The 18,754-nt window shown below is 37.6% G+C and overlaps 1 protein-coding gene across 1 annotated transcript in view; it reads right to left on the reverse strand.

Annotated features, from left to right (window-relative positions):
* Positions 1–18,427, reverse strand: part of LOC145679891 (immunomodulatory peroxidase-like) — a 173,881-nt gene extending 155,454 nt beyond the window's left edge. Inside the window, exon 1 of the mRNA XM_081750407.1 lies at positions 18,235–18,427. Coding sequence (XP_081606533.1) covers positions 18,235–18,237 — 3 coding nt within the window. The 5' untranslated portion in view covers positions 18,238–18,427. The remainder of the gene's footprint in view (positions 1–18,234) is intronic.
* Positions 18,428–18,754: the final 327 nt, after the last annotated feature.

Consider the following 18,754-nt stretch of genomic DNA (forward strand, 5'->3'; position numbering starts at 1 on the left):
CCTATTCTAAAATACACCAATCACGCTTATTTCTGTAAGTTGACCACCTGTCTAATTTGGCCACTTTCCAATGGAACCGATGGTGGCCAACATAGACAGGTTTCACTGTATATACAGCAAAACTTGTGAACTTGGCCACCTATCTAAGTTGGCCACCTGCATATCTTGGCCTGGTTCGTCTTGAACCTGCATTCTCCCCATAAGACATTCATTATTTATTACTCTGTAAGTTGGCCACCTATCTATCTTGGAAGTTGACCGCATTGAAGCAACGTTTACCCTATGATGATGATAATAAGTTTACCTGCGTATCTTGGCCACGCAAAATACCGTTTTGTTATTTTTCTTAATTCTTTCGTATTTCCATATGAGATGTAGGCGTTCTGTATTTGCTACTGGAGACAAGAAGCATGAATTTCCACGGTTTGTTCTTAGAGATCAATGACCAAAACACTACCCTGATAAAGGGGTGAAGAAAGATGTGAATAAGTAAAAGCACGTACAGGAATTCAGGAAAGGGTACGTATTTCTTTACCCTATATGTTTTGTTGAAACCACCGCCCGCTCCATCCTCTAGCGAGCGAGAGAGGTGTGACTCCAGCGGGTGGTGGTTGAAACCATTAGCTACATCGGCTCCTTTCATCAGTGGGAGCTTTAGTAATCCTGGAAAATGCTCAAGGTTAAAGCTAACCAAGTCAATTGTGAAGTATTGGCATCTGACGGCTTGTCGAAAGATAGCGGAGGTTTTGAGATATGAATTTCCTTAGCATCCTTCTCAAAACATCTTTTACTTCGACGGAAACACTTGTAGCTCATTAACAAGAAGTAGTTAACTACAAAATTAGAATGTGCATATGTAACAAAAAGAATAAAAGAAATACGTTTAGAATCAACCACCATGAATAAACTTGAGTAATAAATGATTTGCTATTTTTTCGAAAGATATCTACAGAAAATATTTGTCACTGTCGAAAAAAAGTCATATAAACTGCATATAAATTGTCTAATTTATAATTTTGCTTAACTTATTTTCAATCTGAATAACTCAGCGTGCTACAATATCGATTTCAATAAACTGCGTACAGTTTCTATTTCATGTTTGCTTGTGTTAATGTGTTTTCAATACGGGGTAATTCAGTGTACCAGACTAGTACATTATTAAACATATTGTACTAATTTTTTTCTAGTATTGTATATTGTTATGATTACTCTATATACATTATTTAAAAGTAGCTGTTGTGTCATTGCTTATTAAAATTTTACAATCACACTTATTTTCTGTAAGTTGGCCACCAGCCTAAGTTGGCCACTTTTCAATGGAACCGATGGTGGCCAACCTAGACAGGTTTCACTGTATATATATATTAATTACTTGTCAGGTAATAGGGAATCCCTAAGTTCCTTTGGGGAATACCTTGCACACGTCGTGGGGAGGTTTGAAACATATATTTTTCAATCGAGCAAGTATGGCTTCGAGTGTCATGTTCTAAACCGCATTCTCTACGTTTCCTTGTTTTTGAAACCACGCTTTCCGTATTTTATATCGCCGAAACTATGCGTCACTGACGAAAGTTCCCGATAACTTTTTTGCTGGTTTCGGTGTCGCGAATCAGCTCCCGAAGTTTGTTCAAGTAGTTTCTTACCACCCTGTATCATTAAATTCCAAACTAGTATATTATATACAAAAGCATTAATATATATATATATATATATATATATATATATATATATATATATATATATATATATGGATGATCACAAAGTTCCGGTTCCGGCGGAACCGGATCTTAGGAACCGGTTCCAGACCTGGATCCAAAAGCCCCCAAAGACCCGTAAAGGAGGCACAAAGTTCACCTTCAAAACAGTGCAAAGAGGACCATGCGCTTGTGCCCTCCCCGCCTAGACCCGCTTGTGCCCCCAGTAAAAAAATTGGCCAGCAGTGAGTGTTTAGCCAAATGAGTTCCGGAACCGGATTCGTTCAGACCCGAAAACCGGTTCCACTAGGAAGCGGTTCTGGCCATTCCTAATATATATATATATATATATATATATATATATATATATATATATATATATATATATATATATATATATATATATATATATATATATATATGAATGCTTTTGGATATATCATATACTAGTTTGGAACTTAAGACTCTTCCCTAAGGTTAGCCCCACTTCTTTGAAATTTAGTAAATAAATCAAAGATAATGAAAAATATTAAAAATCTAGAAAGTGAGCCACGCAGTATGTACAAAATGGTAGAATGTAGAAAGTGAGCCAGGTAGTATCTTCTAAATGATATTCATTAAACTCAACCGTTTCCAAACGTTATCTTATAGACCAGAAATGTAAGTATTCAGTTTATGACACCATAATTGTTGGACACGCAACTCTATACAGTATACACAGAGAAAAATCCGCTCTCCGGACAGCGGTATATTGTACTAATATACGGTATCCTCTTTCTTACTATAGAAATCAGTACGGAACATACGTTATCCGTATGCTACATAGGCAGTGCCCTTAGATGTTACAGCATGCCGTTGGAGGATGTCTGACATCTAACAGTTTTCCGTATATCACGTGCATATACTTATTTTACCTTCGGCAGCTATATGTTATATACGTCCATTTGTATGTGAGATCCTGACCGCCTATATTGTTTCATACGGAAAGTACGTATAGATGAAGCACTTATACAGAAAGTATTATAAAACATGCGTTTTCAGTTATAAGTCTGTTGTACGTTAAGTCCAAAAACTACAGGAATTACGCCTGTAACCTATCTTTTTAAGAACACCACCTATATTTTTTTCTCAGTATACGAAGGATGCAGAAAACAATTGTTAATTCATATAAAGGGTGGATCAGAAAGAAAGATTACAAGGCCAATATTTTTGGAGTTTCGTCTGTTATAGAGGAATGTGCGGTAATGTTAATACATGGAGCTGGCAACTGTGAAGAGTTTCAGCCACCCGCCACCTATGGCGCTAGTTCTACGTAAACACAAAAGTGACACGTTTGGAAACCTGGTCTCACAAAGAAGTCCGCTCAGTTATTCGATTTCTGTGGACGAAACACGTAACCGCGGCTGAAATTCACCGGCAACTGGTAGACTTTTACCGAGAGACTCTAATGTCTCGTCAGCATGTCGCAGAATGATGTCAAAAGTTTGCGGCTGGTTGAGAAAGTGTTACCGACGAGAAGCGCTGGCGGACCCAGCACGGCATCAACAGTTTTGATCACAGGCTGGAACGTCGTCATTGACCACCCGCCCTACAACTCGCACCTCGCTCCAAGCGACTTTCACCGGTTCCCGCACTTGAATGAGCACCCAGGAACGTCACTTCGCTTCAGACGAAGAGTGGAACACTTCGTGACAACCTGGCTGAATACGCAAGGGCAGGACTTTCACTAGAAGGCGATCTTCAAACTCATCCCACGATGCTACAAGTGGCGCAACCGATATGAAGACTATGCCGAAAAATAACCTAATGTATGTACTATCCGTTGGCTGTATTGGCTGTATGTAATAATATATACACGTTTAGCTGCTGGATTTGTAATCTTACTTTTTGATTATTTCTCGCAACATCGTTTTCTAGATACTACGCGATACACTTACTACAGTTGTAATATTATACATTGCCTTTAAGTTGTTAACTAACATTCAAAAAGAGTGAGGGCGTGTGTGTGAGGAAGAATCTTAACTTTCCGCTTTAGCACTGAGTGAGCAAGGTCGGTTTTAGAGCCGAGCCGGGTAAGAAATCTTTGTGTGAAATTCTCAACTTTATGCAATATAAAATTGTATTTTCAAGTCATATGTAATAAATGTTATTTTTTTTAAAAAAATAAATGAAAACCTCGTCTGTGATTTCCTTTTTCTGGGTTTAACAGAAGACACCGAGGCTATATGGAACACGTAAATCAACAGTTTAACTTGGGATTGGAATCACATGCATGCTCTCTAGGATCGAACTCGGATCTCTCGCACCAAATATGTAATTTTAGAAGTTAAATGGTTCCACAGGAACTTGCTAGTATATTTGTTAGAAGCAAAAACTAGAATTTTCGTTTGTATTATTATTATTATTATTATTATTATTATTATTATTATTATTATTATTATTATTAGTAGTAGTAGTAGTAGTAGTAGTAGTAGTAGTAGTAGTAGTAATAGAATTTTTGGGGGGAAGTCCATTTCAACACTTGTTTAAAGACAGAAATGGAAATAGAAAAATAATAATAAAGTTAGTCATCTTTTTATTATATTGCAACAATATTACAATCAATTTCCATAACGTAATTCTACATAAAGAAACCAAATTTTTTGCTCGCAGGGGCGCACCCACAGAAGGTCTATCCGGTCCGCCCTCCCAATCTTCCTAACTAAACATACAGATGCAGAATAAGACACGTTCAATACTATATACACGTAGTGGTTGAAGTATTGGACGCCCTTCCCAAAAATTTGGATTCGTGATTGTTTGCACGTATATATAAAATATATCAGAATCAAATTCAAAGTACACTTATACAGGCCCGTATCCAGAGGGGTTTCAGGGGGGCCGGGGCCTCTCTAAATTTTTGCTGGTTCCCCCTAAAATTTTCACAGTAGTCTGGCAATTGAACATAATATAGTGATTCAGTATAATATGGTTGGATCAGGCCCCCCTAACTTCAGCCGGTCCCTCCCCCTACATTTTTGGACTGGCTACCGGCCTGCATATATATATATATATATATATATATATATATATATATATATATATATATATATATATAGCGGCGTATTTAAGGGGGTGACAATCGGGCTCAATCCCCCCGAAATAGATAAATTTATATATAGTATATATAATAAGTGTATACCTACATAGACCCAGTATATATACACCCACTCAGGAGAATGTGCATAGTCTGCCCCGAAACAAAATCCTAAATACGCCACTGGATATATATACATGCACACGCTATCGGCACTTAGTGAAATGAAGGCGTATAATGCCTTCTACACTTAAAGAGATAGTTTTGTTGCTAATTGCCGTCTCAGTTCACAATGCCATAATGTAACTTGTACTGCACGCAATGACGTAAGAGGGAAGTTCTGTACCATTGAAAAGGAAGTACAGTTCTATCATTCACGAAGCATATAAAGGAATACACGTGCCGACTAAAATGAAAAGAATCAATTTCTTGCAAAAATGCATCGCTTTTTGATGAAGTTAAGTTGTTAAAGTGAAAGTAAGTTCTTTCAACCACCCTTCCGTGAAATTATACCCATGAAAGGTAATGTTAACAGATTTGAAAGTAATGTTAACAGAATCCAATCAATTTATCTGGTGGAAAGCAATAAACAATAAAATTAATGAAGTTGTTTAACACGTTCGCTACCGACACAAAAAAATATATTTGGGACGCATTGGTTTTCAGCAAGGACCAGCGTCCCATATGTGAGACGCTCGGGCTCGTTCTAGCAGATGGTCTGTGGGTAAGATAATTTTCTTATGACCGGTCTATAGTGGCTGTTTATGTCTATGAATCGGTTTCTCGAAAAAACCGCTGTGTCCCATATATGGGACGTTGGTAGCCAACGTGTTTAAGGATGTTTTATTTAACGCATTTATAAAGTATGAAACCCACTATCTCATATCTGTTGAAAAAGATATTTAATTGCAGTGCATCCTGTAATAATGCTATATGATATATAATTACGTAGTGTGGGTTTGATTTCAAGTGGATGCAGGGAAGTTGTATATTAGTACTAGGCTAAGCAAGTACTGTAGATTCTCTGTGTGTATTGAGTACAAAAAGAAATGTTAATTTCAAACTGTTACTCTTAAACGTCTAAAAACATGAAACGATAGCTTTGTAAATAATATTTCTATGTTAATGTTGGTATAATAATATTCCCAAATGCAGGGTGTTCCAAGAATAAAACGAAAAACCGGATACTTGTTCAGGACCTCAATACAAGAAAAAAATTTATCTGCAACTTTCGTTGGAAATGCCTGATCACAGAGATTGAGCAAATTTAAGGTAAAGTAATTAATGGAATTGGTCGTAGGTGGCTACACTGAATGAAACAAAAGACAACTTCGCATACATGCTCACAACCTAAATACAAGAAAAATATTTAGGACTTTGGTCGAGTAAATCTAACTACGGCGATGGAGGCAATTTAAGGTAACTAATGGGATTGGTCGTAGAGAGGATACTTTAAACTGATCTCATCTAGATAATTAGATGTTTCAGGCCAAAGTTGCAGATAAACTTTGTCCTTGTATTGCGGTCCTGAGTATTTATACGAAATTCCTCGGTTTGTTTCCGGAACATCCTGTATATGATTTTTGCTGCGATGCATTGGAGTATCGTGAACTATTGTGGATAGAAGTAAGAAATATGGAACAGTTACGTTGAAGTATGCAAACTATGACTTGAGTTTTGGCTGCGTTGATTGTGAAATTTCGTTTAAAGTAACATTAAAAAAATAATAGTGACAAGGCAAAACCTTGGGGCACACCGAACATGAGAGAGAGAGAGAGAGAAAGAAGTAGTATTTACAACAATGTAACAAAAATGATCCAAGTGGCAAGCTCGGCTCTGAGGCTCAATAGGCATCTACCTCAATAAATGAGGTCACAGTCCGAGCCATATATTATAACCAGAAGTGATAAGATTTATCAGTTCCGTTTCCAATAAATGGATAAGAAGGATATGAGGTGCTAGACCGTAGACAGAGCAACCGCGGGAGCCTGGGGCCGAAGTCCTCAACTGCTTCGAGGTCAGATATATGTAGACCTATGTACATCAAACCACCATTATTTGAAAGTTTCCCGTAGCTCTACAATGCGAAATAAAAATCATTCGTCTACTACTGCTTTTAACTCTATTTTGTTATTGTTTCCTAGTGTCTTAATAGTAGTTTTAACAGTCGTTTTATAGTAAATCGTACTTGTAATGATGAACTATTTTTGCGAAAGGTACATAGGTGACGTCAATAACTCATCAGCAAATCAGAATGTTCTTTTGTTTGACATAACTTTGTCTATGGTCGTTTCGAAGGTAGACGGTACAGATAATAGAAAACTTGAAATTTAGTTAGATCTTACTTTCTATCAGGTCTAAAGTTGAGAATTTAAGTACGGCTTACTCGTAATACCCTTTCTTCTTCAATATATATACCCTTACATAACACTGAGCTTATGAAAGACGGGGACTGCTATAAGCAAGGATCCTGAGCCACGACCGCAGCATGCAAGATTAACGTATACGCCCTGCCACACCACACTAGCTTGCCTACAAGAGAGCTGGATACAGGACAAGGCCACCCATAAGGCAAACTGTACTTATTGTAAACAGAAATTGCTGGATTAACATTGGTTGTTAACGAACTCGTATTGTAGTCTCGTCCAATCCCGATTTTTAAGTTTATATTAGTAATTGGCACCAAAAAGACGGTTTTCTGGTATTCGGTTTCTAGAAGAGCCAAATCGGTTTTAGAAAACTTTGTTCGGTTTTGCATTAAAACCGGTTCAGTTGCTGTTAGAAACCGGATTCGGTTTCACACGTAAAACCGGTTTCGATAAGAAACCGGACAGTTTTGGAGAGAATCAAAATATAGGTTTTTATTAAAAAAAAAAAAACAACAACAACAAAAAAGACGTTGTCCATCTCTAGCTTAAATATATCACTGTGAGACTTCTTATTACCTAAAATGAAATGGAATGTATGATCTTTCAGTTTAACGTCCCACGATTACGTACTTTAGGCTAAGGAGAACGATAAGTAAGGTCAGTGAATGATGACGGAAGAATTAGTGGAATGAGATTGTGCGAGGAAAAAGGAGAACCCCGTGAAAATCCACAAACGGAATGTTGTGGACAACAAACTTACTTGATGGGAGATCGAACCAAGGAGTAAACGCACCAGAGCTGAGCGCTCTACCACTGAGCCACCGTGCCCCTTTCTTACCCAAATGAAGAAACTGAAGAAGCTTTTATAGTCCGAAAAAATATTTCTACTTTTTATAGAAGTTCTCATGTTCCCATTTTGCTACGAACATTACTCCAGTATGTTGCACGTGTGTATCGTATGTTCACGTTACACATATATACACAAAAGCATAAAAATAAAAATTAGGCCATGTCCTTGCTTTAAAGAAAAGAAATTAAAAAAAAAAAATAGATGAAAATAATTATGCAATATTTAAGCACAAGGTTATATCCAAAAGATGATGTGCTTAGTTTGGGCGTAATGTTTTTACACTTGCTACACATGAATTGTCGGGAATCAGTTCAGTATGGCCAGTTCCCACGCATGTCATTTAATGGTTCTGCTATGTGCAGTGTTACTAGCAACACTATAATTTACGTTAACATACCAGAATTTTGAGCTAAACCTATTCTTCTGGAAGTGTATATATAATAGCTAGCTAGCTAGCTAGATATTGGTCTTCATATTTCCTAAATTTGCCCAGCTGGGGGTTTCGTCCCCACACACCCGGCTTTGCTCGTACGTCTTACGGCCTCGCACGTCTTAAAGTTACAATTCTACCGAATTTCAAGTTTCTTTTCGTATTTCAACTATCTAAAAGATAAGATTTCGCACCCCAAGAAAACAATCATTTAAATAACATGGGGATTTCTTCATCTCCCTATTTTTTAGACCCCCTTAAAAACTAAAAATATTCACTTTTGGCAATTTTCCTGTAGGTTGTTCCAGGAGAGCTACAATTATGCCAAATTTCAACTTTTCACGTCAACCAAAAGTACCCTTTTAATTTATGTCAGTTCATGCGCAATCATGCCAAATTTTAACATTCTAATCCTGCCGGAAGTGCCTAAACATTTTGGGGTGTGGAAGACGTCCCATATACAGGTAAATACCATAGGAAAGATTTTTCAGTTCCCCACAAAAAAACACTCTAAAGTTGGAAATTTTTCTTTTTACTGACTTACTTAGGTAACGATAACGAAAACGTACAAGCATACCGAATTTCATGTTTGTATTACAATTCCAAGTATCTAAAATATGAGATTATTGGTCCAAAAAAAGGCCCATTTAAATAACATGGGGAATTTCTTCGTCTGCCCTTTAGACCCCCTAAAAGTTAAAAATATTCACTTTTGGTAATTTTTCTGTCGGTTAGTCCGGATATCATGTTAAATTTAATTGTTGTAGCGCTACAAGAACTGCCCAAATTTTGGGGTGTAAAAGGTGTCCCATATAAATGACAGATATATTGATAGAAAGAATATGTATGAGGGGAATGCGTGTATTGGTGTGCAAGCTTTTCCCTCATATTATTTCGTCTATGAATACAAAACTTGGTACACACATTTCTTATCCTCTATAATATTTTTCGAGATAAATTTGGATTGTATACTTTTACTCGGGACCATTCCAGAGGGGTCCAAAGTTGATGGGAGAGATTTCTGGAGGTAATTTTCCTAACATTCTCCAAATTTTCTCTGTTCAAGTACATTATAAGCCCCAATACACAACACCTCTGTAAAGCTTATTTCATGCTGAAGGGAATAAACCATAAGCCATGACTTTCCAATGAACAATGTTGATGCAATAACTATTTCACTGCGAGCCTACGATTTTCTTTATATTAACAGGGTTAATGGGCCCCACGGACTTACCCCGTTGTCTATGGCACCTAATTTTTTGTCATGAACATAACTTTCTTATGTTTATCGAATGGACTAGGTTTGATTCGAATGTCCGGATGACAAGTTAATGTCCGTTCCTTGTTGGGTTTAATTTTTACTTTCATTTCGGAGAGAACGAACAAATAAAAACACAAGATAACGAGTATTATTATAGTGAGATAACTCGAAGCTGAAAGCAATAGACAAAAATTCGAAATGAAATGAAATCTTTGAGTTTTACGTCCGACGGTTATGCCGGTTAGGCTAAAAGAGACGGTGATGATGAGTAATGAATGAAATGGTGGAATTAAGAAAGTGGGAGGAAACGGGGAACCCCGAGAAAACCCCACGCACACGGTGTTTGTCCATCACAAAGTTCACTTGGCGGGGGTTAGGATTGAACCCGGGACCTCAAGCACCAGAGCTACCTCGGCCCCACAAAAAATTCGAGTTATCGAGTTTTTCGAGTAATCAACGTTCGAGTTATCGAGGTAGAAACAACAGTAATTCGAGGTACCGAGACTCTGCGTTCCTCATTAAATGTGACTATATAACCTCTATAGCTCGAAGTTTTATATGTTCAACCTGTTGAACTTTAAATTGTGAAAGTTTCTTATATTAAATAAGACGACTAATAAAAATAAAATACTGTACATATATTGTCTTTGAGGGGGATTTTTATGTTTAGACATGAGTAAAACACAATTACAGTACAAATTAGCAACAATGACAATGACGTAAAAGCATAGAGCTATGGCTTTGAGTTACTGAAGTCACATGAAGAGAAATTCGATCTATAAACTTCGACTTGTTAGAGGTTTGCAGATACGAAAGTTCGAGTTACCGACGTTTTTAAATATTATTATGAAATCCTTAAAGTTTGAGTTATTGAAATGGTAATTTTTAAACATTTGACTTATGGACGTTATCTTAACATTAAGAGTTACAGAGAGTTTAAGGAAATTAAAAAAAAAAAAAAAATCGAATTAATAACGAACTCGATTTATTGAGGTCCAACTGTATTATGTTCATTCGAAAATTTAATCGAGAATAACATTTTCTAAGATAAGATTTTAGTACGAGATTTTGAGTTAGAAATTCTGGCAATACTGTTCTGGTGGGAGCTGTCTGTGAAAGCGAAATGCGTTTATATGTGAATGCGTTGTTTAATAAGCCTTCTTTCTTAAAGAATGAAATAATAAAAACGCGCGTAATGAGAATAATGAAAAGGTGAACGGCTGAGTAACGCAGAAACTGAAAGCGGAAGTTTTTCGTAATAAGTGACGGGAGCAACATCCTGTTTCTTTAAAAATCGTTTAACTTATCAGATTGCAAGGCTTACAGAAATATATCAAATGAAAATTTGCATCGTCATATAAATAAGAAGGTTTTTTGTTGTTAAGTATCTAATTACTATTAACTTTCATGGTTCTTAATTATGAATCAACGTAACATTTAATGTTGGGTAGTACCTGGATAAAAGTACTAAAATACCTACAGATGGTTATCAAAATAATGGAAACACCTGAATAAAATTCTAGTTGTGAGCTCCATCGTGGCTAAGCGGTTAACATACAACCCTTTGGCGTGGAACACCTGGGTTCGATTCCCAGCGGAAGCTCCTGTGGTTCGGATGCCACGTTAACCAATAGGTCCACGTCTCATATAGCCTCGCTTCTGAGCGTGATGTTAAACTCAAAACCAACTTAAATCAACTCAAATTCTAGTTATCTGCTCATTACGGCATGGGACCATCGTTAGCATGTAGAACAGCTGTGGTCCTTCGTTGAATGGAAAAATGAAGTTGAAATGAAATCTTTAAGCTTTACGTCCCACGGCCATGCTAAAGGAGACGGTGTTGATGAGAGATGAGTGAAATGGTGGAATGAAGAAAGTGGGAGGAAACGGGAGGACTCCGAGAAAACCCACGCACACGGTGTTTGTCCACCACAAAGTCCACACGGCGCGAGCTGGGATCGAACCAGGGACCTCAAGCACCGGAGGTGAACGCTCTACTACTGAGCCACCGCGCCTCCGTTCGTTGAATGGAGGCATTAATAATCATGAAGTGTGAACGAGAAGTGAAAGCAAGAATAGGAATGGCAAAAGAAGCTTTTAGGAGGTAGAAAAGTATAATGTTTTGGACCTTAAATAAAGAAATGAGAAAAAGGATCGTAAAATTCTTCGTGTGGAGTGTGTTCGTGTGTATGGGTCAGAAACATGAACATTACGCAAAAATTATAAAAAATTACGGCAAGCTTTCGAAATGTGGATGTGGAGAAGAATGGAAAAAATTAGTTGGCTTGAGCGGAAAATAAATAAGAGAGCGTTAGAAATGGTGGGAAGAGAAAAACAATTTTAGATATAATTGAGAAGAAGAAGAAAAGCTGGTTGGGACATTAGCTAAGGAGCTGTATCATGAGGGACGTGCTAGAGGGTATGGTGGCAGCAAAGAGAGAGAGTGAGTGAAAGAAGCTACAATTGAGGAGTTTGATGTAATAAGGGTGTAAGCGAGTTTACGCCTTTTTTGCATGAAACGCATTTGTGGCTTTTGCCATGCTTGTTTAGCCTCCTGGTAACATTTCAATTCAATATCGGAATAAAATCTGTATATTACATTGTTTTATGTAAGGAAAAAACACTGCTTAAATTTTCAACATCGTTTTTCTTCAACTGCATGTTTCAGAATTACGCCCTTATTGCATCAAACTCCTCAATTGATGGACGATATAAAAACAGAAAATTCCAACGTGAAGATAAAGAGAATAGCGGAAGACCTTGGAGCATGGAAGCTTCTCAGTTGCAACAAGTGGCTCGCCAATAATGGCAGAATACCTATGATGGTGATGATGATTCTTCATACAGTGCACGAACATAAGAGTGATATCTGATCCGAAGTCTAATACGCGCATAACAGTAATCACAAGTGTTCAATAATGTTGAGGTGTGAGTATCTGAGAGGGCAAAGAGAGGTATTGTGGTTTGTCTCATACCTCACCTCTGACATGTGAAATCCGTGGTTCGATCTCAGCTGCTGGCAAATGGTCTTTGTAGTGGACAAACACCTTGTGCGTGGGTTTTCTCGGGGTTGTCCAGTTTCCTCCCACGTTCTTTACTCCGCCATCTCATTCATTCTTATCGTCACCGTGCTTTACGTGGCATAAACATGGGAAGTTAAGCTGTAAAACTGCAATTCAATGTTCTAGAAATAACTACTCAACAGCGCGAATGGTGTATTGTCTTCTTGGATGTTTCGTCATCAATCGGAAGCAACATCTGGATCATACAAAGCATGTGATCATTTAAAATAGCCATATACCGAGAACCGTTCTATTTCGATGCAGTTTTCATTGCAGATTGGCATGTAAACTATTCCCGAGGACGGGTTCTAGCTATAAAATATTTGAATAAATAAATAAATTATTTTTTTAAAAAAATTAAATAGATCCTGCAATGATTGATGAAAAAGTTATCCTAAAATATGAGTCAACCAGATACTCAAACAAGTAAAATGGGTTGCATATAACCAAGGGATTAAGAGCATCTTTAGCTAGCTATCTTTAAATGTTTAACACTATTTGGTGATGGGTGTTTACGTAATTGTTGATTTATTTATATATATTTCTGAGCATTACCGGCATTGAGGGCCTTAAGCTCCTCACGTATGAGAGATGACATTCCTCGGTGAGCACATTATATGGGGATTATTTCATTGATGATGTCATGACTGCTTACATGCCGATCTTCCTCAAATTTTCGCCAGAATATCATCCACGTTTTCTGTGATTCGTCCCCCACTGCGAGAAGTATCTTGGATATTGAAAGAGGAAAAATTAAACATACTTAAGAGAATAATAACCTATGTAAAATCCGAGATTAAAAAAAAAAATAAAAGGAAACATAACCGGCTTTAAAACACTAAAAAGCGTAAAATAAAAACTTAAAAATATATGCACCGACTTCAAAGAAGAGCACTAAAGTTAGAAAATAATAGTACAGTACTTGAAAGAAGAATAGTTTTTATAGGTAACAATATATATAATTAAATAATAATAGTTTTAATATATAGTTTGATATAGTTTTAATAAGAATAATATATATAGTTTTGAATACCAGCCATTAATAACTCTATAATGTTATACTCTCTAACTAGGAGCGTCCACAGGCTGGTTTTAGGTGCAAATTGTGTCTGTGGGATTATTTAGGACAATTTTTCATCCGCAAAATTGGAGATGGTAATTTTTTTGGGAGGGGGAAGGTATATTTCAGCCCCCAAAATTTATTTATTTAACAATCACCATGTACAGCTCAGAGGCCATTCTATACTGGATATCTAAGAACAACAGCCACAACAATGGAAAGAATTTGGGAAGATTTTGGAAAGGGCCTATTTAGTAGATACCATCCCGGCATTTGCCTGATAGGACTAAAGAAAATCCTGGAAAACCCCAGTCAGGATGGTCGGCAGCGGGAATCGAACCCATGACCTCCCGAATACTAAGCAAACGCTCTACCACTTGAGCTACTTGAGGGAAAAATGTTAACGTTTCTGGGAAGAATTACAGATTTGGTGGTTTGTGCCCAAAAAGTCATGTTAGTTTGTGGTGGACAGTACCGTGTCAGTGGGTTTACTTGAGATTCTGCTGTTTCTGTTTTCATTCCAGCAATTTTTTCATAATGACTCAGTTGAATTAATCAGTGAGTCTCCTTTAGCGAACAATGCATTACCGGCATATTTAACACCATAAATTTTATTTCTAGAAAAAAGAACGAGAACTGGTATAGAGTACACGTGTATTTGGTGCTTCCTGGGTAACTCTATTGTCAATAGTCTGTGAAAAGTAGAATTCTGGTGCATTCATGCGGTTTATATGCAGAACGTGACCGTGGAAACAAAGATTTTTTTTTTTTCAAATTTTCACTTAAATATACATTTTTTTTGTTACCAACAAAAGTGCATAAACTTATTGTGTTGCATAATTAAGATACTCTGTATACATTCATTGCATTGCAAAAGACAATCAATTAATTATAATTATTAGTAAATAGTCTTAATTTGCTTCAAGATCGTACACAATGAGACTAACATGGTCAAAGAAAAGGCAGTAATTGAAATACGAAGGTACATTTGTCACACACAGCTTTCAAAATTACAAGATTTATAATCCTATTGAATTTGAGGTTATTTAATACAATAGATTTAATCTATATTGAAGACGCGTTATAAATCATTTACGTGACGTCACTGACCTTATGCAAGGGCAGATCCAAGACGAACTCTTGGTGGAGAACGGTGAAAGATTTTTAATTTTCTCCCTCACCGGGCTTTTGCAGTGCTGTTGCCTGTGTCACTAGAGGAGGGGGCGAGCGACTCTTCACCCCCTGGACGCCCCCCCCCCAATGAGGCTTAGCCATTAAAGCAGTATACTAGGGATAGGATGGCAAGTTCATTCCTCCTTAGCAGATGATATGTCGAAAATTTAAAATTAGGAAGGTACTTTCAGTGGTAGATCTAGAAGGTAACTTTGGGGACCAGACAGATCCAGGACTATGATAGGTATATTATCAGTTTACTACAAACTTTTAAAAATTTATAAATAATAAATTAAATTAATTTTGTCATTCGAACACCGGGGGGCCTAGGCCTCCCGAACTGAGGGTATCCAGCCTCTATCTGTGTTCAAGCAATAGGTTACGAGTTAGTATTAAGAATAACACTACTTTATAGAAGGACTGTGTAATTATGATTTCACTCAAAGCTGGATTAACACACTATGACAACCTAGACAGAGGCGTTATTTGTATACTAATATAGTAACAAACATGAAGCTCTTATGTTGGTGGACAAACTGATCCGTCCTCCCAACCGTAAACCTGGTCAACATCTAGTGACCCACTTGCCAGTAAATGTCGATCGTCGATATAGCGACGCGTCGAAGAATTAGCACTAGTGTAACAGTAACGGTAGCATTTCGTCGAGTCGAAATAGATATCTATAGCCGGGGTGTTGATGTGACCACCGCGTACGAGCGGGGGCTTCATTTTGGTTCGCGCTCCTTCGACTCGTAGCAGAGAATGCGAAGGGAAAACATGAACAATCGCCAGTCATGTGCATGTGGGTATTATATATATATATATATATATATATATATATATATATATATATATATATATATATATATATATATATATATATACAGGGCGGATCCAAGGGGGCTATAGTGGCTATAGCTCCCCCCCTTGACGCTGAAATATACACAGGATAAAATGGGCTTCAATTCTGCTTTACACTGTATAAAACGGCAAAATATGATTCAGCCCCTCCCTTGATCATATCCTGAATCCGCCCCTGTATATATGGATTCACAGGGGCGGATTCATATACGGATTCACAGGGAGAAGGGTTACTCTTCATATATATTTCTCCTTATGAATTGTTCCTAAAGTGAGATTCGGGGATCAAGAGTAACCCTTGCCTCTACAGCATGAAGGGAAAACTCTTGAGATGAGTGCCTATAATTGTATGAATTTAGTGGCAACAGTCGCCGATCATTTGAAACTGAATATGGGAGAACTATGAAATAAAGTAAATAGACGTGAGTCATTATGTTATAAAATAACAGGGCGAATGCATTTTGTCTGATTCCAAACAGTTATCGTGGAATATACACATTTAAAGGAGGATTCTGATTGGCCAAATTAAAAAATGACCTCAACGATTTATTCCTCTACAAGCGAGTTTTTTTTTCATCGCCTGCGTAGGGAAGTTGAAAAAACCGGCGTCTGGTAATCATAAGGTTGGTAGTAGGTACTTTTTTTGTGTGTTTTTTTTAGACTCATCTTAATGCAAAACAACTCATGTATATAGGCGATTTAACATATTTGGTTGGAGTAATTTTATGGTTCATTGGTGTTTCGTCGCGTTTCTAACGCTCGCGGTATAATTTTCAAAACGGAAGTGGGCCCACCGCGGATCGTCGCTGCGGGACCGCCAACATTTGACGAGATGTCGCTAGTTGGTCATCGGTGACCCATCGACGCGTACAGCATAGGGTTATTTCTCTTCTAGTCATAGCTTGTCTCGAGGCTGGCAAATCTAATAGCGAGAAATGGGATTTTCGATAATAGATTCCGCGTTTCAATGTTATCTACACTCTTTATCCCATTATTTATATCAGAAATTGTGCATACTGCTTCAAGTTTTAAGATAGCTTCGATGGATTGAAACTTAGCGTATCTTTCAGCATTACAAAAAGGCAGGGGCAGATCCAGGACGGACTTCTCCGGGGGGGAGGGGGTTGTAATACTGCAACTTAGAGCTACATTTAAGAGCTCCAAACTCTGGGATGGGTTTAATTTATATATAAAATAAAAAAAAAAACTTTCCTCTTCTGGAGGGGCCATCGCCCCGATCGCCCCCTGGATCCGCCACTGCAAAAAGGTAACAGAAAAAATCTAAATACGTTGGTTGTGGTCACCTACTTGCAAAGTGTGATTTATACCTGACGTTGATCTATAGCTTAACAGCGGCGTCATTTGGGGACGGCAGGAGGCAATTGCCTCCCTTAGTATGAGAAATACATATGTTTTAATCAATTGTACACTAATATACCAATGAAATTGTAAAATCTGTCAGTTTAACGTCCTATGTTATGCCTTTAGGCTAAAGAAGACGGATGACTAAGGCAAGTGAATGTTGATGGAAGAATCGGTAGAATGGTAATGTAGGTGGAAACGAGAGAAACCCCGAGAAAACCTACGAACAGGATGTTGTCCGCCACAAACTTTATTGGTCGGGAATCGAACTAGGGACCCGACGCGCCAGAGGTAAGCACACTACAACTGAGGCACTGTGGCCTCACTATTACACCAAATGAATAGGGATGCGCACGAGACGAGTCGAGACAGGATTTTTCGGACAAAATTCGAGTCGAGACACGACTCTTCCAATAGAGAAATATACATTTTTCGAGTCGAGACATCACTTTTACAGCACATTTTCGGGACGAGACAGCCACAAATCTTGTCTCGTGCGCATCCTTACAAATGAAATTCTTAAATGAAGGAAGGATCTTTTTTTCCTCTCTAGCAAAATCTGAAATGACGCTGTTGCAGCGTAAACGTAGGATTTCAACATCATGAGGTTTCTCCGGGAATTGTATCCCTGTCACCCGCGCCGAAGACGCATATGTTAATCATCTATCGACGAGGGAGTTCAAGTTTCAAGATTGGATCCGCATAGTTTGGCCTCCACGTGGAAAAGAAACTCCTTTCTTCTTCTTCTTCTTCTTTTTTTTTAAAAAAAAACTAAGATTGTGCTAAGATTAATGAGATGGAAATGAAATACAATTAAGTTCTTATTCATTCATTAATTGATAAATTAATGTGAAATTCTCAATTGAAACCATTTAATACGTAGGGAAGCAAACACGGGTCGGCAAAGAAATAATAGTATTATCAGGGAATTCAATTTCCAGCTTATCTAACTATGCTAAATTGACTTTCAAATGATTAAGAAAACACAATACAGTAATAATTGCATTATTATGCATTATCGTTATGATTCACTCACCATAATAGCTGTATCTGAGCTAACTAATGGATATAGAGTTCCTTGTGCATTCCTATATGTTTGAAAACAATTAGTTCTTTGTGGTGCCACTCGGTCGCGGCTGTGGCATTTGACTGTCCTCTCGCACACGAGAATCAATAATTAAAGAGTCCAATTGAATTAACCGACCACTGTTTTAAGCACTGAACTACAATCGTCGCGTTACTACTTCTGAATGGGCGAGGAGGGCGCCCAGACACCAATGGGTCACGCTTCAACGAGTAAAAGACGGTGAAAGTTCATTTGGTGTTACCGCAAAGCTCTTTGCGTTGATTCGTCCTTTTCTTTTCGATTTTCCCCTCCCCCAAACCTCCATATGAGGCGCATGTAAATGGTCCTGTCTCCCTGTGTTAATACTGTATTCATTTAACGTTTTTTTTCCTTTTCTGTTATTTTGCTACAATTTTTGCGTTTTTCTTGTGGTAGAAGTTGCAGCAATTGACGGTAACTCGTGCAGAGAATGGATTTCTTCCTCGGTCGA

This window comes from Thermobia domestica, chromosome 2, assembly GCF_964235325.1.
Source record: "Thermobia domestica chromosome 2, izTheDome1.hap1.1, whole genome shotgun sequence".
Lineage (NCBI taxonomy): Eukaryota > Metazoa > Arthropoda > Insecta > Zygentoma > Lepismatidae > Thermobia > Thermobia domestica.